This window comes from Anabas testudineus, chromosome 4 (genome assembly GCF_900324465.2).
Source record: "Anabas testudineus chromosome 4, fAnaTes1.2, whole genome shotgun sequence".
Taxonomy (NCBI): domain Eukaryota; kingdom Metazoa; phylum Chordata; class Actinopteri; order Anabantiformes; family Anabantidae; genus Anabas; species Anabas testudineus.
In genome coordinates, this window is record NC_046613.1 from 8117922 (window position 1) to 8142347 (window position 24426).

Consider the following 24426-nt stretch of genomic DNA (forward strand, 5'->3'; position numbering starts at 1 on the left):
GTTCTGGATGACTCTTGTCTTTACTCTGTTATACCACTAAGAGCCGATATGTTGTCTCTTTCATGGATTTATACTTTTGAGTATTTGTTTAAACTTCATTTAGGCCTATCTTCTTTAATACAGACATTAGTGCCTGTAGCTCGATCCTATGTCTAATATCTGTAACCAACCAATGAACCAACTTTACAGTTATTATTATTGTTGTTATGAATAATTAGTTAATTATTATTATTATTATGGCGCTTTCCACGGGCGTTTGACTGTACTGTGATGTCTTCATTGCCCCACATGGAGGCGATGCTGCTCTATAGCTGTTTCTCGTCTTGTGAGAAACCAAAACTGTGAAAACATTAGAGGACGGGCAGCTCTTCAATGGACGATGTATGTAGCACCAAGTGTTACTAAATTACACAAAAGAAGATTATTACATGGTTTCCTTCACATTTAGTAGTTCAATGTCTGGAATTCATCATGCAATTATTAATAATAATAACATACCCTAAATATCCCTGTCCATACTCGGAATACCGTTAATACGTATGAATATACTGTAATTACAAAATAACAGTCAATGTATGATCATGTTTAATTCATGAGGAATGTTAAAGATGTTCTCATATATTGTGAGATACAAACTATTCTATGGTGTGTGTGATGTGTTGATAGAGGAAAACCTCATTGAGAGAGGTATTCCTCTTTGTATGTTGTCTATATTTTTCATGTGTAAAAACAACCTCAATATTTCCATGTAAAATGAAATGTGGAAGCTTTTTAATTTCTAGTTTATACAGTGGCAATATGGGACACACAGCGCAGTTTATTTATGCCTCAGGCTGCGTGCGCGCTGGCAGAAGCTGTATTTTTATGTGATGATGACATTTCATTGGAGAGAGGGGCAATTGCTGCATTCAAATGTAGATCAAAAACAAGATTCAGTTTGTTTTCTTATAATTAGCGATCAACACGATACAAATGGCATTATGATTAATGCCATGCAAAAAACTGACCATACATAAAAGTGAGTCTTACGCTTTTGTCTATTTTTTTCCCATTTGTGTATTTTCTACCCCTGTGAACTTCAGAAATCGCTGTTTCATTCAGCGTGTTTTTGGGTGGTCCTTGAGTTGTTACGCTTTGATTGCGATATTTCCCACTGCGCTTGAACGTAGCAAAAAGCTCCCGGTGACGGAGCAGAGGCAGACAAGCGGCAGGGAGCTGCCAGCATCGCTTCACACCGTCGGGGGACAGAAAAGGTGTGAAAATATCGGTCCTGCAGACGGATTCGAGATAATAAACGGAGGCGATATTGTTTAGAAAATGCTGTCATACCCCGAAAATCCTAGTGTAGCAGTCTGGCATGGTAGAATTGGCATTATGGAGTCGTATTGCTATGTTAGCTAGCTTGGCGGTAGCATAGTGGCGCTAGCCGTTGATATAGACTTGTTCTATAGAAGAGGCTAGTCTCAGCTAGCCTGCTCTGAATGCTAACGTTAGCTTGCCGGTTAGCTTCTCGTGTCATCTTAAAACACACATTCCTGTATCATCCAGCAACCCTTACATTCTGATTGTTATTGTGGAAATATAATTAATATCACACTGTCTAGAAAAAGCAAATGGCTGCTAGCTCCTGAATGTTTGGCTCCTCTAATAATTTGACAGCTCCGTGTCAGCGGAGATATGGAGACGCCGAGCAGGATAGCAGCCACACCGGATGCCCTGGACTTCACCGTGGAAAACGTAGAGAAGGTGAGTTGTTGCACCGGTTCCCCTAGATCCAGCCATCTGTGGCGACTGAGGATGTGATCATATCTCATTATGGAGCAGACCCACTCAGAGCAAACGCATAAGTTGAATTTGCCTTGTAGACACGTAAAATAACGACATTCGCTTTATTTGATTTGGAGATGCGCTGTTTCTGTAAGCATTATGTTTCAGGGTTGTGTTTGTCTGAGTCTTGTTTTTCTCAGTTGGATTGGCTATATTGGTGTGTGTGCATGCCAGTGTTGACTGTGGCTGCAGGTTGTTGTGATGAATCTCGCGGCCATTGACTCGGACGTGAGGAGATGGGTGGGGGAGACAATGGGGAGGATGGAGTGAGAAAGGTACTTGTATAGAAGATCAGAGTGGATGTGAGGAGGGGAGGGGCGGGTGGGACGGGGTCGATGTCTGTGACAGTGCCTGTAAGGAGGGGAGGGGTGAGAGGAGCCGACAGAGGCGATGCGACAGATGTGATTAGAGGCAGGTATGAAGGAGGGGAGCACATTCCCGTGAGAGAAATGGCTTGGTCTTATTCTGTTGTAATAAAGCAGGATTGAGAGTGATAAACAGTGAGCAAGGATCTGCACTCTGCTGTTTTCATTTGTTCATTTCTACAAGTAGAGAGAGTTGTGTCTGTGAGGATGCACTGTTTTATAATTTGATGGTGATAAAAAAAAAACCCAACAACAAATGAAAAATAATTCCTCTCATTTGCTCAGTCAGAGAAAAACCTAGTACATATTGTATGCATAGCACCCAAGACAAGGGTTAGGGTTAGTGATTACATAATTAATGTAATCACAGAGTTATAAATAGGATGTATTGGGATACTTTTTTGTAAGAATAACTAAAAACCAATCTTATAGAGTTGCATGGTATTATTTATTACATAAATCATCTTTTTTTATTGAATGTTCTAAAAGTGTCCCTGCTACAATGGAAGTGAAAGGTTGCTTGCCAAAATACACCAAGTGAGTAAAAATAGTGCATTTTCATCATCAAAACCACTGTGAGCCACAAGGCTGTTAGGCATTCAACATTCACTTATTATTTTTTGTGTCGATTTTTATAGTTGATGTTTATTTTTTCACATACTGTGACAGCTTACATCAGCATTCAGTCAGCTCCGAGTGGTACAGCAGTACCACTAATCTCATTAACTGATAAAAAGGGACAAATAGCATCTGAAGTATCATTTCCTGTGTCAGACTTGGCTGTGAGCACTTTTGTAATTACACTGCTCTTGCATTTCAACATTTATGAGGTATTGTTCTATTAAGGCTAGACTATATTTAGATTGTTTGGATGAGGTGATTTTTCTCTTTCCATCTTTTTATTACTTCTAGATTACTTCTATGTCATTCTATAGATGACATAGTTGTACTTAGTTGGATATGGAATCAGCATAATGCTGTTTATTCACTTAAATTGGAGGAAGACTTTAGGTTCTGTGTGTGCACCTGACAGGATTGTGTTACTATCCAACAGTCACGGGTGCAGGTAACTGTACATACACACACCATCAGACATTAATAGAAAGAAAGAAAAAGACTATCAGTAGAAAATTGTCACTTTTGTACTGGGGGATGTGTTGGAGATCATGGTTCCTGGCCCAGTATTTGTGTCCAATAGAAAGGCCTTTGTTCAGTCTTCGGTCTGTGAAACAAAGTACTGTCTTGTCTGTGTCTTTGTGTGTATAATTAATGTGTTCGTATACTGCTTAACATTTCCGCTTGGCTATAATTAGCTCTAGAATCTACCACCAATTCTCCATACAAGCAAGCATGTAGATTTTATAGGAAAGTCGTAGCTTTACATTGTCCTGTTGAAAAGACCTGTTTTTCTTATTTTTACATTTGTATATTGGTACATTTCTCTCTCAGGAAAAAAACCCTGTATCACCAGAAAGGAACACAGCACTGGGTCAGCATCTTGCCCAAGGACACATGAACAGGGTTGGTTTTCTGTTGTCCATAGGAGACTTTTAAGGCTCATACAGTAGCACTTAGCTCACAGGCTTTTGGCTCGTAATGCAGCTCTGCTGCTTGGAAAATGTAAAGTTAAGATAATTTGTATATGACAAAAAGTGGGTTTTTCATAATAAATAATTTTAATGGAATTTAAAAGCAGAGGAGATGATTCAACAGAAAGTATTACAGAACATAGCATGGTAGAGAAATCTGACACTGAGAAATGCTGATTTATTCAGTAGTTTTGCAGTGGCTGGATAAGGTGTTTGATGGAAAAAAGAAGGCTCATGTTATGTATTACCAGCCCGAATTGACAGAAATATCGGCATCAAGGTGGAACACACACATCTTGTAGTCTCGCAGGTTATATGATAATTATATATTCTGGTGTAAGCATCTTTTCCCAGTTATGTTAGCAGTGCATGAATTCAGTGACTGTAGGAGATCAGTCACAAGTAATAGGAAATTGTCCATCTAACTGACCATTGCCTGTTAAGACACTCGGTATGTAAAAGCGTTTATTTGCTGCTTATGTGCTTTTATCACTACTGGCAACGTGGCATTCTTAATTTCTGTCTTGGCCGTGTGCTGTCAACAACCACCCTCGCACATTCTCACACAAACTATTCTTCTTTGTCCTCTCATTAATCATCATTCCTCTGCATGTCTTTGATTCTCACAGTTATAGCACTGTGTCATGATAGGTCAGTGCTGTGATGGCGCTTTCTGCAGCAGAGCACCAGCACTGTCCACCCATTACTACGATGACTTTGAATGTGACTCTGTTGTTGTTGTTGTCTCAAAGACATAGTGAGCCTATGGCAGAGAGATACCATTAGAGATGTGTGTGAATACAGTGTCCTATGGTTTGTATGGCTATCATTGTGAATTTATACATTAATTTTTAACCCATGGACTGAGAACATTTTTATAAAGTGAGGACATTTTATCGGGTTCTCACAATGAGGAGGGTGTTTTAATTTCAGTGGCTAAGACTAGGTTTTAGGGTTAGGATTAGGTTTTGGTTAGGGTAAGGCAGTACATGTACTAAAATAAAAATTGAGACAGAGTAGATTAGCATAGCCTAGACGACAGTGGGGGTCTAGGGAATGCATTATGTCAATGAGTGTCCTCACACTGACTGCCATACAAAAATCTGTGTGTGTGTGTGTGTGTGTGTGTGTGGGCTTTTGCAGTCATACCTCATAAACATGTGAGGAAAGATATGTGATATTAAAAAAACAACATCATAACAAAACCCTTTTTCAGACTCATCTGCTTCTCTTTATCTAAATTCCTTACATTTGATTTTACTTTTGAAAATAGAAATAAGAAGTACAGTATTTAAATATTTAATTAATTAATTAATTGTGTTCTGTTTAGTACTGAGTAAGTGTTGTTCTGTTTTTTGACATCACAAACACTGTAGTTATTCTCTTGGACTCGGTAGTGAGCGTATATGAGCTACAATAAATCCATGGTTATGTGTGAGCAGATGGTAGATCTGTTTAGCTGAGCCATGTTTTTTTCACTTGCATCCCTTTCCCTTCCATCTCCTGTTGGAAATGGACTAGAGAGGGGGATAATGACCTTTGACAGTATCTGCCAGGAACATGCTATCCTCAGGTCAAGCCAGGTGTTTCATGCAGGTTGCCACCATCTGTAGATTCAATTAGTTGCTTCAGCTGCAAACAATGCTGTTTCTAAGGGTGCGCATGCTTGTTTTAAGAATCAATTAATAATGGACAATTACAGTTAGTTAGTGGGCATAACTGCTGCATGCCTGGTGTTGTTTCTGGGAGGATGCAAGCAGTCGTTCTTTGTGAGAAGATTAAAGCAGCAAAATGAACAGACTGTTTAACCACTGTTAGGGTCTTGTGCTTTGACAATAAACGGGGAAGGACAGACACGCTCAGACACAGACACAACAGTGTTTGGGATTGGATAAGGAGAGGTCTGCAATCACACAGTGATCTACCATAATGATCTGCTGCTGCTTTGAACTCTGATATCAGAGCCTCGTTTACAGAAAATACAGTGTGAAGCTGAGTAACATAATGTACCGTAATGCTAAAACTTTTTTCAATCAGTATTTTAACCATCCATAGAAAGCTCTTTCAAACGCACACAGAAAACATCAATATTTATTACATTCTACCATGCAGCTTTGCCTGAATTAATCTGTTTAAATTAAAAAGAAGAATAACATGGCAAAGGTCGATATTAGTGGAGTGTAGAGACATACCAGACCTACCATAAGAAGTCAAAGCCACATGCATACGGGATATAAAAACAGCACCTGCGGCACAACTAATAAATGACACATCAACACCCAAACACATACAGGCTCTCTTACAGTACACAGAGTCAGATAATTTCGTTGCAGGATGGCAGACTGGGAGCGATTGCCACCTGAGACTCTGCTTCCAGTAGGCATTGACACTGTATCGCTGTTCATCATCACACTCACCCATCGTGATTTCTGTACAGTATTATTCATTCTTTCTTATAGATAGCCTCAACCTCTGTAATGAGGAATTGGGAAAAATGTTTTAGAAGAAGACTAAGATGATGATGATAGGGCCCTGAGCGATAGAATGAAATTGGATAGATAGTTTCTCCTGGAGAGGGGTGAGTAGAGGGAGAGAAATAATAGGGTAGAAAGAGGGGCAAATAGCTGATGGTGGATGAATTGATGTTAGGAGTAAAAGACAAGGATCAGAAGCTCACTGAATGGATTCATTTTTCCTGTATTGCTTGCCAGACACTTATTGCTGGCTGCCAGCAGTTTTAGTTGACTGAGCATGTACATGTGTGTTTGTGTGTCAGACTGAGGGGGAAAAAAACTGGCTTTTTCCAGAGTAGTGCCTTTACCTCTCTACTGGCACTGCCAGGATTTGAGGTGTCTGCTTAATTAATGTCTTCTTTTCCATTTCTTTAATTTCCTTCTCTTACACTCATGCTTTATCCTTTTCTCTTTGGCTTGCTCTTTCTTGTTCTCCCTGCACTCAAGTACTCAAATTACTCAGCTGTACTTCAGTGAGTGCTGTTTTCAGGTCATTGCTTTCTCCTAAACTGTACTGTGTGTTTGCCTGTTTGTGAGTGAGTAAAAGATTGTCTTTTGTTAAGGTGATCAGGTCTCTCAGGTCTCAAATAAGAGTTTGTCTTTCGTCAGCTGGTCCATTATCTCTGGCACATGCTATTGCCATTGTGGCAAATGTATTCGCATTTCCCACAAAGACTTTGTTAGTACAGAGTTGTTTAACCATCTGCAGATTGCATGAAGTGTTTTTTTTTTGTTTGTTTTGTTTTGTTTATTTGTCTCTCTCTCTCATTTCCCTCCAGGCCCTTCACCAATTGTACTATGATCCCAATATAGAAAACAAGAATCTGGCTCAGAAATGGCTAATGCAGGCTCAGGTCTCGCCTCAGGCCTGGCAGTTTTGCTGGGCTCTACTAAGCCCAGACAAGGTAAGTGTGTTTGAACACACTTTAACGCAATCATGCACCCTTACACACACACACACAGAAAAAGCATTTTGCACCATATACATCCATCTGATCATATCTTACAGGTGCCAGAGATCCAGTACTTCGGCGCTAGTGCGCTTCACACCAAGATCTCTCGTTACTGGTCAGACATCCCCACAGATCAGTATGAGTCTCTGAAGACCCAGCTGTTCTCCCAGATTGCCTGCTTCTCCTCTGGCTCCAAGATGGTGCTCACCCGGCTGTGTGTGGCCCTTGCCTCTCTGGCACTCAACACAATGCCTGAAGCCTGGCCAGGTGCGGTGGCAGAGATGGTGCGGGTGTTCCAGGAGGAGGGTGGAGGGGTAGATGGACGCGCACGCTGCCTAGCATTGCTGGAGCTGCTCACCGTTCTGCCTGAGGAGTTCCAGACTAGTCGCCTGCCACAGTATCGAAAGGGACAGGTATGTGTGCAGGTACTACTTACTCCCACTTCTCCAGGTAGTGATGGTCACCTCTGCAGTATTTTTTTTTGTATTAACATATTCATTGGTAGGTGTTACACCAGTACTTAATGCAAAATGGCCAAAATGTGTCATTAAAGCTGGCAGTAAATACTTTGTCAGGTGGTTTGTCATTTTAGACTTTGCTATGTCATCAAAGTTATTGTAGTTGGTAGTGGAAGACGTAAGGTAATAGAATACCTAACTGGTATTTGAATGAGTCATCATACTGGTTACTGTAAAAATATATAAATAAATAGCAAAAGCTGCGGCACACATGTAGAAAAACCTAGAAAACCCAGTCCTATTCTACAAGCAGAGGGACATACCACATGTAGTCTCATCCATGTTATCATCCCCACAGGTTCGGGGTGCCCTGGGCCGGGAGTGGGGGTCAGTTTGTCCCTTGCTGCAGCAACTGCTGCGACGAACGGACAGCCCCGGGGCAGTGAAAGCTCGCGTGCTGCGCTGCCTGTCATCCTGGGTATTGCTGGATGTGCCCCTCAGCGAAAGCGAAGGCCTGGTGCACGACTGCTTTGGTGCCCTGCCTGACCCAGAGCTCTTTGACACAGCGGTGGAGGCAATAGTAAATGCCATCTCGCAGCCCGACTCCCAAAGGTGTGTACAAATGTGGGCCAGTGTGTGCTCACACAGACAAAGCAAAATAAGGCAGACGAAAGGAAACGGCAATACCGTGGCATTAAAGCTTATCATAGTAGTGACTACTGAAATTGCACTGGTGCAAAAATGGAGGTAAAAGGTAGAGTGAATGGGAGAAGAAAAATAGATAAATTAGCCAAGGGCAGGAAACAGTCAGGGTGGGCACTGGAAGGGCAACCAGAAAGGAATGTAGGGAAGGAGGGAGGGATTGATACAGGGCAAGTTGACAGCTAGGGGGAGGAGAGCAGCATTTCTCGGTTGGCTGACGTTGCTATGGTTACAGAGCTGGGGAGAGATGTCATCATGCCCTGGTTGATTCATACATGGCAGGCACCCATTACCCCTCCCCTTAAGAGAGGGAGAGCGAGAGAGGAAGGGGGTGACGGGACGATGCAACGGGAATTGAAGGTGCTAAGAGAGACGCGGGAAGACAGGGGAAGGTGTGGTAGTGCAAGAACAAAAGACTACATCCTCCATATCTCTACACTGCACAGACAGAGGCGGGGCATCGTATCTATGAAGTTGCTGCTGACAAGTCAGTTTAAACAAAGATTATCCTGAGCAGATGGTGGGAAGATGATAAATAGCAGTAGAGTTACAGGTAGACCATCCCAAGTCTCAGCAAGTGTTGCTGGGCTCCAGGATAAACTATGTTAGTAATAAGACTGAATTCTTTTGATTTATTTTCTAAATACTGTTTTTGTACAATTGTCCACTAGTTTTTAATAACATTTTCTTTCCTTTTATCTCTTTTTGTTATTCTCTTTTGTTAGTCAATGTAGATCACAGCCCTGTGTCTTGTGTATGTTTTGGCAGGGTTTGTTTGTCGGATCCTCCCAAAGGTTTCATTAGTGGAGTCTTATGAGACACATGTGGCCCCTGTTTTTGTCAGTACATTGTGCAGTGGGGTTACAATATATCTTTTTTTCTATCACTCATTTCATTGAATAAATACGTAATATAATAAGAAATAATTGAGCTAAAGAGCACAGGTAAATATACAAAAAAAAAAAAAGATAAGTACGTGTCTTAAGTTGGTCCTCTTTTTAGAAAAATCAACATTTTAATTGAATTACGCAGTAATATATTAAATATGCTGTCAAAACATTTTAAATTATTAACAACAACAACAACAATAATAATAATGATAATAATAACTAAGTTGTACAACTTTAAAATTTTAACCTAACTACAGCTCAGGCATAATATCACCTATTACTGTGTTCCTTGAGGCTTTGTGACAGTTACATTATAGAAACCAATTTCAGTGCACAGAAAGGCTGGAAGATACAACAGACCAGAGTCATGCATTGGTCCAGTTTTGCCAATTTAACCACAAAAAACTTGCTACTGAGCCGGACTCTGCTACCATTTGTACACAATACATTTATTATATTAAAATCCACCAAAGCAATGGGCTATTTGTAAACAGGACTTGCAGAATGTGCTGTGTCTAGTGAGACTTATTCATGAGATTACACCTCCTTTACTTGAAATGGTAATTAATGATTTAATGGTAATTACTGTGTCTGTCTTGTCCACTGGAACTTTCTGCTGAAATGCTGAAGCTTTAATGATTTCCTATTGTGGAAGGCTAGTTTAATTTTACAGTAGACGTACTGTAGGTACATAAGTAGTGTACATAAGTATTAAATAATCGAGAGTTTTCGTACGCTAATTGAGTAATTTCTTGAGGAATCCGTTCAGCCGTTGTATGTGTTTACACGACAAATTGTACATTGTTATACACAGTATTTGTGTACCTGCACCTAAGAGCTACAAAAAAAAAAAATCTGCTAAGAAACCAGGCATAAGTAAGTCAGAGCCCACCGTTTTTCTGTCTGTAGGTCCCCCTTTCTTTGTTTATTTTGTGTTTTTCTGCCTCTGTTGCTTTGTGCTCTTCCTTTCCCCTTTCTGTTCTTTCACCATCAGTACTAAGCCCTCCTCCCTGCCTCTTGTTCTCTCTCTGTTTAAACACATTATAGTCAACTCATTTGGGGGGATGCTATTGGTCCAGCTGCATCCTGTTGCCAGGCAACCCATTTCCCCTGTCTTGAAGTGTTGCAGTAATTGCAGAGGGTATCAGAGGTGGGGCGGGGATGTGGGGAAGGAGGGTGGGAGTGGAGGGGGGGATGGGGGGTGGTTGGGATAGAAGTAGTCAGGAAGGAGGCGGAAAGTGCGTAACAGCAGGGCAGAGAGCAGAGGAGAGGATGAGCCACTGTGAGGCAGAGGAGAGGAGATGGCAGCAGACACTCTCTGAGGAATCTCCAGAATGTCATCTCTTATAAGGGAAATGGGGAAACACATACAAATCCAGTCTGCCCTTTTAATCACATCACATACACACCAAGTCCTCTTTTTCCTGAGCTAAGAGTGCATGACCTGACTCGGCAAAGCACCTTGTTAAAAATGAATGATCTTCTAAGTGCACGAGTACAGTCTGCCATTCACATGAATACACACACACACAGACACAGTCAGTCACTCAGAGGTAAGTGCAGTCGGTCCGGGGCTGCTCTCACAGAATTACTCAGACAACTGAACACAGAGGATGTAGGCTAATATACACACAGGTACATGCTTATTAGATGAAGGCCAGATTCATACACATCACATTTCAACAGGGTGGAGCTCTCTCCAGAGAAGGCTCAATCAGTGAGCGCTGCTGAGTAGGGGACTTGGCTTCATAATGCAGCACCATAGATCCAGTCCTTGGATCAGAGGGCCTGAGGGAAATTAGAATAGTAAATGCTTTCCAGAATCGCTGTAAGAGATGCCTTTAACCTGCAGAACAGAGGATTCATACTAGCATTATTTTCTGGGCACATTTTCTATTTTACATTATTGCTAAATTAATTAGTTGATTAATCATTGGACAAAAAAAATACTATTTTTATTTTCTGCATAAAGCAAAAATGCTTTAGTGGTTTAGCTCCTGGTTCCGTCTTGCCCACATGGATCCTTGAAGCAGCCATGCGCGAACACTGAACTCCAAGTTGCTCATTTTGTGCATAAGTCTTATAGTCTTATAAATTGCGTCTGCCAAATGACAAAAAATGTAGATGAAGACATTACTTTAGTTTTTTAATTGTTACCGCTGAAAAATACAACCAACATATCAATTGATGGGGGGAATAATGCTTTGTTGACTCACAATCTAAGATTACATCCTCAGAGAAAGAAAGATATGGTAGTTGTTTTTTTTATCAAACGCTGTACAACCTTTCTTTGTCATTGATGAATATTCAGTGACCTGCACCTACGTGGTTATTGACGTTTTCACAAAAGCCCCCCCCCACACACACACACACACACACACACACACACACACACCCGCGACTCACACACATGTAATGTGGTTTACGTTATAGGATTCTCACATGCACATGATCTCCTCTGTGACATTCAGGCACACACTCACACTCACACACGCCCTTCATCTCCAAATGTCGCCCTTTCACTTGCAGTCATTAAGGATGACAGGAGAATGTCTAATGTTGTCATGTGAGCAGATCTGAGTCTGTGATGAGCAGAGCGTGTGAATGTACTCTTGTGTGTGACTGTGTTAGCACATGGCTTGTGTATTAACCACAGTAAGGGAATCTTAGATGGCTGAGACAGCAGGAACAAGACAGAATAATAACTGACAGCAGCGCAGCTCTGAGCAGCAGCTTTGAATAGATTTTTTTTGTTCCTTGGTAGATGTGTGGGTTTTTAGGGGTGGGTGTGCTGGATCAGAGGTTGAACTGACTTGGACTGAAATTTGATTTGAAACACTTGTCTTGAAAAAGCAGCAATAAACACATCCATCCTTGCTGTGAGCAGTCTGAGTCAAATTTAAATTCACCATTGGAGCCTTACTTGCTGTGCATGTGATGTTCTTCTCCCTGGTACATAACCTGTGTCTGGTTTTTACTCAAGCTTGGCTTTTAACTGTCAACTCTTGTGTTTGTCTGTCTGTGTTTGTGTGTCCACTGTTTTGTAGATATGTGAACACTTTGCTGAAACTGGTTCCTCAAGTGCTGGCTCTCCAGGAGCAGCTGAGAGAGGCTGTTCAGAATGGAGACATGGAGACCTGCCATGGTATCTGCCGGATTGCTGTCACGCTAGGAGAAAACCACTCCAGGTGTGTGTGTGTGTGTGTTGTTTTTGACATCTTCATAGCAGAGTTACAACTCATGATCAAGTAAATAATCCACCATATACATTTTATGTAGCAACTTATGCAGTATTCTGACCATGTGCAGTTTCTTCTTCTACTATTTTTCATATGTTTATGATTTATATTCATACCCACTCTGCCAGCTGTCGAATCACACTTTTACATACAATATTTCTTTCTCATTCTTGTGTTTACCCACTCCTCTCTCTCTAGGACTCTGTTGGAGCAGGTGGATCACTGGCAGAGCTTCCTGGCTTTAGTCAACATGATCATGTTTTGTACAGGCATCCCTGGACACTACCCAGTCAATGAGACCACCAGCTCCCTCACACTCACCTTCTGGTACACACTACAAGTGAGGAAAATTAAAAGCTGATCTCATCCCGTATTTCAACTTACTATTAAAGTAATGATAGTTGGACATCAGTCAGTCTTCAAATAATACAATATGAAAACATATATATGAGGGTATCTTAATAGTATATTTGTGGAAAATAGCACACATGCTCTTGGTCTGTAAATGATTTAGACCCAACACCATTTTTTCTGGTCCTTGCTTATTCTTTTCTTCTCAGGATGAAATCATGTCGTTCGAGTCAGATAAGCAGGCAGTGTATCTGCAGGTCTATAGACCAGTGTATTTCCAGTTGGTGGATGTACTGCTTCACAAAGCCCAGTTCCCGTCTGACCAGGAGTATGCGTCCTGGTCCTCAGATGAGAAAGAGCAGTTCAGAATCTACAGGTTAGTGTGTGCACATTTGTATGCTTGACCCGGTCTCTTCATTCTGTTCATGCTGATTTCTGCTGTGCAGTGTTGTACAAGCTTCTATGACAGCTTGCGTGTTTTCAAAAATTACTTGCTGACAGGATGATTGGTCAGCAAATGATTGTGTTTTTTCTTGTATTTACTCTCACTGGACTGGCAGCTGAGAAGGCAGAACGTTTATGGCAAATAGAGTAACAGACAAGGTTTCAAAATTGCACTCCCCTGAAACAATTTCTGTGCCTGTCCGTCTTCAGGGTGGATATCTCGGACACACTCATGTACGTGTATGAAATGCTGGGAGCAGAGCTGCTGAGTAACCTCTATGATAAACTAGGGAGACTGTTGACTAATGCAGAGCAGCCCACATCATGGCAGGTGGGTGAGACAGACACTCAGCTGAGCAAAGAGAAAATGTGAACTGTTTTCTGTTTCTCTGAATGCTGTGCAGCAGCCTGTACTGAAAATATGTCACACTACATTAATTGTTATTATTTTTCACGTTATTATACTTATGTTAACCTCTATACACACTTAAGTTGGGCTACACAAAAAGCCGTTGCATTTAAGTGAAACTACTGGGCTTTTCAATTATTTTCATGTTGATTTTGAGTTATTCTCACTTGAATTTTTCACATCCAGCACACAGAAGCTTTGCTGTACGGCTTCCAGTCCATTGCAGAGACGATAGATGTGAATTACTCTGACGTCATTCCAGGCCTAATAGGACTCATCCCCAGAATCAACATCAACAACATCCAGTTAGCGGACACAGTTATGTTCACAATAGGTAAGACAAATACAGGTTATATCTTAGAAATTATAAACAATGTGCAGGAGAACACACCATTGTCCAGTAAGGCAAATGGTTTCTTACTGAGTATCTGAACTTTTAATCTCCCACTAGGTGCTCTGGCTGAATGGTTGGCAGATCACCCGGTCATGCTCAGCAGTGTCTTACCTTTGGTGCTTCAGGCTTTAGGGAACCCAGACCTTTCGGTTTCCTCTGTTTCTACGCTCAAGAAAATTTGCAGAGAATGCAAATATGACTTGCCACCCTACGCAACCAACATAGTAGCTGTATCTCAGGTATGTGAATACACATCTGCTTCTATCTTTAGATGATACTGGTTTATCAAGTATGAGGCCAACAGTGAATTTTAACATGTTTTTGCTGACTGTTAATAGCTAAGACCTTTGTTATCGCTCTGTTTTCCAGAAATCAGCATTTCTTTTTAAAATGATTTCAGTAACTTTGGAGTTATGTTTCCTTGCTAATTTAAAAAGGTTTTTTTTTTTTAGAACCATCATTCTGACTCTGTCTTTTCTCTCTAGGAGGTGCTTATAAAGCAGATCCACAAGGTAAGTGTGTGTGTGTGTCCTCTCACATTCACTCTCTTTTTGTCTTGGCACTCTTTTTCATAAGAATTATTTAACATGTTTGCAGCCAAGGTTGAAATGTTATGTGATGCCTGCACAGTGTAAACATCTTTAATCACTTTAACCTCTCTGCTTGTTTGAACTGAAACAAAACTGCAATTGTCTCTTTGTGCAGACAAGTCAGTGTATGTGGCTGATGCAGGCTCTTGGCTTCCTCCTCTCTGCTCTCCCTGTGGAAGACATCTTAAGAAACCTTCATTCCCTCATAACCCCCTATATTCAGCAATTGGAGAAGCTAGCAGACGAAACGGTGCGTACATAACCACACACACACACACACACACACACACAGGGCAGGCATAGTTGGGTACTAGCCAATAAGAACAGACCTTGTGTCTGTGTGGTGTCACTGTGGTGGAACATTTCTCTGCGGGACCAGATTGAATTTGACCCTGCACCATGGGCTTATGGAGGTACCAGAGAAACTCCTTCATACAAACACACGTAGTACAGCACAATGAAAATGGAGATGTAGCTGTACACACATACTTGCAGTAGGTCCTGCTTTTACACATGCAAGCACCCAGTCTTGCAGTAGAAAATTAGTTACCTCTTCTTTTAAATGTCAGGTCTTTTGGAGCCTGGATTTTCAGACTCTTATGCTGGATGGTGCAAATATGGAGCTGGGTTATCTACAAATACACAAATTGATATCTAGAATGTATGGAACAGAGTAGACTCAGTAAAGACCTAGGGTGGAGTGAATAGAGATGTCAGCTTAGATGAAGCTTTTCATGTCTCTCTGTGTGTCCCTGTCTCACCCCTCCACTCTCAGCACACACACATACAGAGTCGCACACTGTCTCATCCTTCGTTTCCAGCTTCCTTTTTATCTTATTGTTTTATGTCAAGCTTTTTGATAGATCGGCATTACATCAGACTAGAAAAGCAGGTACTGTAGTGCCAGACAAATGGTGGCACCTAGTGGGGGAACTTCAGGTCATATTACAGCAACTGAATGATCGTGATGTCTGACTGCAAAAACTGATGGAGGCTGAAGAGTTCACATAATTGTTGCTGTAAGATGTTGTATAACAAAAGCATCAACAATATAAAGAAGGAGAGAAGAGAGATGTGACTTTAAGAGGGTGTAGCAGCCTCAGAGTTACAATTAGGTCAGGAAGTATTTGGACAGTGACTATGTTTTTATGAGTTTTACCACAATGGATCTTGAATGAAACATTTAAGATTTGGTCAAACTGTAGACTTTCAACTTTATTTTAGGAGAGAGGTTAAATTATAGCATTTGTCATTTAGGAATTAAGCCATTTTAGTACCTCCATTTGCAGAGGCTCAGTGAGATTTGGACGAAGTCACATAATTATAAAAATCAAATCTGAAGCCCAGGGATGTCACCAAATTTTAAGTTTCGTCCGTGTAGATGCTTTCACAGGACAGACAGGCCCTAAAAAGTTTTAATAATGAATTGTTGAAACAAATTGTCCATTAACATAATTAGTAAACATTTTGAAATCTTTTTTTTTTTTCTATTCTTTTCCTCCCATCAGCCTAATCCCTCCAACAAGTTAGCAATCATCCACATACTGGGGCTGCTATCCAACCTGTTCACCACACTCGACATCAGCAAGCAGGACGATGAGTCAGCAGAGGGCTCGGCACCACCTGTCAAAACAGCCCCACCTCAACCTGGACCAAACCCGGTCAGTCCCCACCCATCATCATCAGTCCTATAAGTAGGATTGGATAAATAAACTAATATATTTGCCCTCCAGTACGGAAAGTAGTATATAGATAGTAGATAGTATTTTTCATTTGAGGGATTTGTAGTACACTGCAGTTCTGTACTTGTAAAGTGCAGAACAGGATGTTGTCAGCTACATGGATTTCACTGCCCCTTCTAATCTCTATACATTGGCTGTCGCTGGTTTAAGGGGGGTGGGTGGCCATCAGGAATATTCTGCCCTGTCCCTCAACTATCATCATTAGTGACTTTGCTTCCTATTCAGTTGGTTTAAGTTCAACTGTTTGAATTTCAGGTGGTGGTGGTTTTACAGCAAGTATTTGCACTTATACAGACAGTACTCAGCAAGTGGCTCAACGACTCGCAGGTTGTAGAGGTAAGTCACAATCACGCTACCACATACCGTCAGATCTTTGCTTTTGTAGACATTGGTCCACTAATATAATGGCATGTCATTTCTCAGGCAGTCTGCGCCATCTTTGAGAAGTCAGTGAAGACTCTGCTTCATGATTTTGCTCCCATGGTGTCTCAGCTAAGTGAGATGCTGGGACAGATGTACAGTACAATTCCCCAGGCATCAGCTCTTGACCTCACACGACAGGTACACTTGTCTGCTCATACACTGAACAAGGATTTACTGTTCACTCTAATGTTTGTAAAACTTCGCCTATAGTTTGCCTTTATGACATAAGAACCTACTTATATTGACGGTGATTGTTATATTAGGTTCCTTTGCACAAAACATCATCTATTAATTTCAGCAGCAGTGTAAGAGATATCCAGTCACCTTCAGAGAAATCTGATTACTTGGACATGTGTATGAATGTTATGTGTGTGAAGGGATCAAAGATCATTACTTTTTCCAAAGTCTAATGTTTTGCTGGAATTGAAAGTGTTTCTACCACTGAACAGTAGGTTATTTGTTATTTGTGAAATTCAGACTAATAAACTAGTCTCATTCCTCAGCTCCATACACTCTGTACTTAGACTGTAGTAACAAATATTACTAATGACATTACAACGCATTAGTATTGGTTCTAAAATATTGTCTTGGGTAGGGTAGAAGCTATACAGTAGGCAAACAGGTTACTCAGTCATCACTTAATTGCTGGACATTAAACTTTATTCCCTGCTCCCCGCTGCAGCTATTTTTCCATCCAATAACCTGATTTCTAATATGCAACTAAAGATAGTGTTTGATTTGACATCCTGCTGTTTCAGATGGTGCATATCTTTGCCAGTGAGACGGACCATTTCCCACCCATCAAGGCTCTGTTTGAGTTGGTTACCTCGGTAACACTGTCCATCTTCCAGCAAGGTAGGGGGTCCAGCAGTGGCAGGAGTGTGAATCCTGAGCTGCTCAAGTCGGTGGTAGAACTGTGAATGTTTCAGATCATATTTTCTTCCACAGAGTCCAAAATTCTATCTTGGTATAGCAGAGGATCATTTTAAAAAAGCTTGTCAAAGTAAAATAAAACAGATTTGTTTCATATTTTGTGTAAATTATGGTGAATCCAATTTCCTCCTGCAACTGCACACCTAGACATTTCCGGATACAGATACAGATCCATTTTTATAAAATAAAACACCACAGACAGAAAAATGGTTGGAGGTGATCGGACTCTACTGTTGTCGACCTTTATACATTTGCACTCATTACACAGAGCTGGCTGTCTGCTTAATGAATTGAAAAGATTTGAAATTATGACTTTTTCAATGCAGACATAAAAGCATTATGGTTTAATTTCAACATTCAACAACATGCTACAATTCTTTGTGTATTGATTAGCTTAGTCTTTGCTTATTTCATTTTTTTATTCTTTTATTGATTTGTTTTTTTATGTTTTCACAAAGTTGTGGATGAGTTTAATGTTTCCCAATTGGGCTGTAAGAAAAAGACTTTCATTGTGTAACGTTTTCAGAGTTGATCAGATGCTTCTGATTTTCACTCAGTATAAGATGGACATCAGTAAGATTATGTAATTGAATTAACTACACTTGACTGAGAGTACTTGTACCAGGGCTGTCTGCTGCTCCCCTTCCCTTTGTGTTGTCCCTTTGCCCCCTCTCTTCCTTTCCTGCTTTGACTGGTTAAGTAATTGCTGCCTCTCCTCCTGCCTTTAAACTCTTTCTTTTCTGACCAGGTGCCCTTCAAAAGACTGTATCAGTTCAGATACAGTCACAGCACAGAGACCTCTAGCTTATTCAGTTGGCTGACATATAACATAGCAGGGCGGACCAGCTCAATACGGCTGCAGCCACTGCTGTGCTAGGATTAGAGTCGGACTCTCCGTCACAGCCCTCTGAATAAGCCCTGTATTCTCTCAAGGGGTTGTGTGTTGTTAAGGGCTGGAGGGGGTTATTGAGCAGGAAATTAGTTTGGAGTGTGGGAACAGCTAAAGCTGGGCGCTCACTACAGACGTTTATTCTGTTTCATTACAAGTTTGCTGTTGGAGTCACTCCAACATCACTCTTAAACCATGTCAGGAATCTGGATGTGGATTCGTCTTCTACGGGAATTCTGTGTTTAATTATGCATCTTTTGCAAACTGTCATACGTTTAAAAGTCGTGTAGTCTGTGTCCAGCATAAGGGAGGTAGTGATATCGGGACCTATCCTGATCTTTTTGTGTGATTTCTCACTGATGGCCGTGAGTTCTGAATGGTCCCTTAATGATCACCTCTCTCCCTGAGGCTCAATTTAAATCTGAGAGGAAACGTGTTTCTTGTTGTTTGATCACAATGATGCCAGCAATGTCTCACGGGAAGGAGGTGAAACGGGGCTCTTTCAGGTTTGGTGCCCCTTTTCCTCCAAACTGTAACAGTAACAGAGGTGCCTCCTGGGTTCCCACTCCAAACCCACTTTTGTTTCTTTAGGTATGTTCTTTTTCTCTCGTTACTTCTTTCTTTTTCTTTTTCTTATTTTTCCTCTCCAAACAGACCCATGTCTTTGTCTTCTGCCTGTTTTTGTTTTTGGTTGGTCTGTTCTTCCAGTACTCTGCCAAAGCTTCATATGCCCCCCTCCCTCTCTCTCCCCCTTCGTTCCTTACTCACGTGTGAATTATTTCAATGAGGTATTTTTCAGTTCTTTTATTTCCACATGACTGTTGAATCTATTCAGTTGCTGTTTGTATATTATTCTTATTCTCTTATGATTTCTTAAGTTTCATCTTTATTATATTTTAGGACCCAGGGATCATCCTGATATTGTTGATTCATTTATGCAACTCCAAGCTCAGGTGTGTTTTTGGTTTCTTATTTCATTCACTTTGGGTTTCTCTCCCTCTCTCTCTCTCTCTCTGTCTTTCTCTCTCTTTCTCCTTCTTCTTCTAAATTCTCTCTGTTTCTCTCTCCTCTTCTCCCTCTCTGTATCTCTTTCTGTTCTTTGTTACTGGGCCCTAAGGTGTCCATCACATAGGGGAGGCAGTGGAATGAAACATGAGGGGAATGTTTGAAAAAGGGACGTCTGTCCCTCTTCAAGCACTTTTGATTCTAACAGTCACCTCGCCACACAAACACTGACTTCATGTAGTTTTTTTTTCCTAATCTAATTAAACTACACAAAGCATTAATCACACACTAATCTCTATTCACTAGTCAGGGAAAACATAAAAAGACATCTTGAATAGCTTGTGTATTGATAGTTAGCAAAATCTAACAAGTTATTCACAGTATCAGCACTACTGTATGTAAATATACAGCTAGGTAAAAAACGTGCAAATGTTTCTCAGTAGCTAAGACAACAAGTCATTTTTACATATAATTTTATTTGCATCTTTGTCTGCTACAAAGTTTTGGAAGATGTTAACTAAAAACTAGGATCTCAGGAAACTCTCATGATTCACAGAGGACTATGGAATCCTTTCTAATCCTAAATCAACAGTAGCAAATACTTAAATGGAACTAAATCTTATTCTTTTTTTTATGATGTCAACATTAGGGCAGATTTGCTTCTTGTAAAAACATCAACACACCCAGAGCCTTAGATGAAAGGTTTTAGTTGATGTGGCACTTGTGGGAAGATGATATAACAGTGTCTTTATCAGCTCTGTGGTCCCAGGTGACTGGTTAGTCTCTGAGCCCAGTCCTCCTCTGAAGTCATTCCAGCCCGGAGCCAATCAAAGCCCCAATGAATTAATATTCTACTAATATTAATCAGTTCAAGACAAATTGGCTGATGGCTCCTCTGTTTTAGATTTTTGTCTTCCGTCTTCATTCTTCTTCCTTTGTTTTCTATCTTTGGATAGATCTGACCTTCATCTCTCTCCCTTTCCCTCTCTCCCTCTCTCTTTTCCTCCATCCTGAATGAGTTCATTATTACAAGATGAGTTGTGTTTCTCTTTATCTGCAGATGTTAATTACTTACACACTTCTGTTGCATATTCGATCCAGTCAACCAAAAACAAGGAAAAGTAATGTTTCAGATAAGATTGATTTCAACAAACATAGTCAATATCATCATTGTCTTTAGTTTGACTTAAGTTTCCAATGATTTTAAAGTTTGATTTTTTCCAATTTGTTTGTTATACCTGCTGAGTTCTGCATTGGAGGATCTCTGTATGAGTTTGGATATAGTTTTGCTTAAACAGAAGGAGAGAGTACTATAGCCTGGTAGGCAGATCTGGTCTCAGTTTTGTGTTGCTGTCAGATCCGGCTACCAGGCTGAGGGGGTATTGTTGATAACAGTATTTTGAAGGAGCTTATGCAGTGGAATGTGGTGAAGCAGTACCGACTGGGTCAGACCGACAGAAACATACTCTGTTTAATGCTTTTATCTGCTTCTTAGGCCCTCAAACGGAAGCCCGATTTGTTCTTGTCTGAGAGTCTTGACGTGAAAGCAGTCTTCCACTGTGGTAAGTTTGCGTGTTGTTCACACAAACGCAGCCTGCACTGTTTTGCTACAGTTTGTGCAAAATACAGGCCTGTCTGTACAAAGCACAAACCAGCTTTCAGTAGTTGATTTATGTTTCTTTCTCCCTCTTCTACTTTTAGGAGTACTGTCACTCAAATTTCCTGAAGCTCCAACAGTCAAGTCAACATGCCTGTTCTTTGTAAGCACGCACACAAAACACACACAACTAAAAACATTGCAAACATAAGAATGTTAATTATAGGGCATCATATTACGTATAAATGAATCATTTGTTTTTCTTTGTGCTTCTGTCTTAGACTGAACTGTTACCCCACTGCTCTGATGTACCTCCATTGGCACGAGTGGTGCAAGAGGATGGGAAACTATTAGTGCAGGCCGTGCTGGAGGTGAGAAGCACCACAATACACATTTACGCATCACACCACTGAAAGGTTTCATCACTTCACACATACATTAGTTTGCTGTGTTATCACACTCTTGTGGTCAAACTTTTCTTCCTCTCGTTTTAATTAAGTCGCTGATGTAAAATACCTCCTCCACTCTCTGCAGGGCATCGGGGGCGGGGCATCGCGGAGTCTCATGGACCAGTTTGCAGAAGTGCTTTTCAGTCTGAACAAGAATTGCTTCTCTCTGCTTGCTGTGTGGTTGAAGGAGGCGCTGCAGCCTCCGGGGTTCCCGTCGTCACGGATCACAGTTGACCAGAAAGACAACTTCTCACAGCAGATACTCAGGTACACTGCCAGGCTTTTTAGCCAGTTGGTCGACTACTTGAATTTTCACATACATTTTATAATTGTTTGTATTTTTCTTCTTGTATTTTCCTTGCACTGCCCCTGCTGTCATATAGAGAACGAGTCAACAAGAGGAGGGTGAAGGACATAGTGAAGGAGTTCACGCTACTGTGCAGAGGTCTCCATGGTACAGAATACGCTGCTGAATATTGAACTCTCACCTAGCTGTGACCTACACCCCCAGTGGAAAACAGCTGGATGCCACGACAACATAGTTCTCTCCAAACCCGTCAGTGAAGAAATCCTGAAATGATTGTAACGATAACCCACCCAGCCGCAGGACAAGACATGGAACCATTTCAGCGCAGACCTGCCATTGGAGTAATGGAGACATTAAATCCCCAGTGGCTTCCCAGGGGATTTTTCGATTTTCTTCATTTTGTCCGAGAGTGATTGTTTTCTCTCTCTCCCTCCTCTCTTCTCTTATTTAAAGGTCTTATCTTTGGAAAAGCTTTGAGCAGCATTACCACCATGCTGCCTGATGCATTCTCTTATCTCTGTCTTGTTCTGCCTTTCTAGATCTTCCTGTGGTTCCTAGGTTGTTTCCTGGTGGTTAGCATCCATATGAAATGATAGTGGTATCGTACGTAGCTACTTGACATTATTTTTAAAAATAAATAAAAATAATTGTATAAATGTATATGTATACACATATAGAAAGATGGTGGTCGTCAGTCCTGCTGCTGCTAATGGGAAGGGAGATTCAGGAGGGGTTTCTGCAGGAAATAACCTAAATACAATTATATTTACTTCCACTCATACCCCTGCAGTCTCTGCATTGCCAAATTATCATAAAATGCTTTGTGAATTTCTTCTTTTCTGTTACATATGCCTTTCGGGGGTTATGAGTGGAGAAGGAAAGCTGAAGATGACATAACTTGGTCTAAAAACAGTTCTGCTCTCTTGCTCAGCCCTCTGTACATAGGGCTGTACCTCATATATATATAAAGCCCCACCCAGTCGTTCTGCAGTCCCCTCTGCTTGTAGAGAGTGGTCTTTATTCCGTGATCCCTTAGATAAAGCAGGATTGTCTAGAGTGATGACTGGAGGAGAAAAGGTAATATAGTAGCTAGCAGTGAAAAAGAGACACCGGTTGGAAACCGAGAGGGGAATCATGTTTAGAGGGATTAATAATCCTGACATTGGATTGCTTAGTCACTGTAATTGTGCAAAAATATTAATCGAGTTGTGCATATTAACAGTTATTGCTGAACTCTTCAGTGTATTTGAGTGTATGCGTGTGTTCATACCTGTATGTATGAGAGGTTGTGTGTGCACAGGTGTATCTTTTTCAACTTGTTCAGTGCACTTATATTGGACCTACAGTACACATCAATAACTTCCTTTTATCTTTTAAACAAAGAGCCCATGCATTTCTTCACACCACGATCATTCAGACTACTCTTTTCTTGAGGACTGACCCAGCACGTCCAGTATTTCACCTCTGCTGCTCGTCAGCAGTCACACAGTTAAACCTCCTTATCATGTCAATTGACCCGCCAGTGGTAATCGCTGACTAGACCCATCCGTCTGTATGCTATTGACACCAACTACTGCTCTTAATGAAATGCTTGTGACCAAGCCACGCAAATTCTTTAATTCATCTGGGTCACTGCCTTGGAGAGGAACACGAAGGATTAGAGTTCCTTAACAAAATCTCTGAGAAAGTTGTTCAGCATTTGCAAAGAGAATTAACACTGTCGATCTGTGCTCATCACTTATGCCAGAGACATTGTTGGTGAGGTGATGTGATGGCTGTAAAATACTGTCTAGTAAATCAACAGGAGAAGTTGACGTCTAATAACACTCAGCATCGAAATGTACTTTGTGGTCTCTGATAAAACCTTATCTCAGTCTAATCCTTCTGTCTTATCCGAGGTGCCTGCAGACATGTAGCATGTATGTGTTTTGTGGGGAGGGGGTTGGGGACAAGGGGACAAACTTATTCAGTGTATAGCACACCGCAGGGAGATGTGATTTAGACTGGAGCCAGGAAGCGGCTCTAGAGAATGAGCTGATCTGCTGAGTCTGACTTGAACTGTGAATGATTGGACGTTCAACACCGATTCTCGATCTGTATCGTGGTCTTACTCTGAGGTGGGAAAATAAAGCAATGTTTGTCACAGTTTAAAGAAAGAGTAGTGTGTGTAGGAGGGGAGGGTGGTATGAAATGTACATTGTTTTTTTTGTACCTTGGCTTTAATTTATTAAATATATCTAAGACTGCAGCTCCTGACTCTTCTGTGTGTGGGAGACGTTTCTTTTTGTTCTTTCAACGCTTCTGTGAAAGAGACACTGTCTGCACATCCTCCAGATATTTATAAGATCTCTAAAACG

The 24426-nt window shown here is 41.0% G+C and overlaps 1 protein-coding gene across 1 annotated transcript; it reads left to right on the plus strand.

Annotated features, from left to right (window-relative positions):
* Positions 1 to 1189: 1189 nt before the first annotated feature.
* On the plus strand, positions 1190 to 24266 carry LOC113152285 (importin-13). The gene is made up of 23 exons (XM_026345448.1): positions 1190 to 1253; positions 1660 to 1746; positions 7074 to 7199; positions 7304 to 7660; positions 8064 to 8317; positions 12345 to 12485; positions 12735 to 12876; positions 13097 to 13263; positions 13542 to 13662; positions 13927 to 14074; positions 14192 to 14373; positions 14620 to 14646; positions 14840 to 14974; positions 16233 to 16385; positions 16722 to 16802; positions 16890 to 17027; positions 17648 to 17744; positions 19612 to 19664; positions 21212 to 21278; positions 21418 to 21476; positions 21595 to 21684; positions 21848 to 22029; positions 22146 to 24266. The coding sequence occupies exons 2-23, from the start codon at positions 1678 to 1680 to the stop codon at positions 22240 to 22242; spliced, it is 2886 nt and encodes a 961-aa protein (XP_026201233.1). The 5' UTR covers positions 1190 to 1253; positions 1660 to 1677; the 3' UTR covers positions 22243 to 24266.
* The last annotated feature ends 160 nt before the right edge of the window (positions 24267 to 24426 follow it).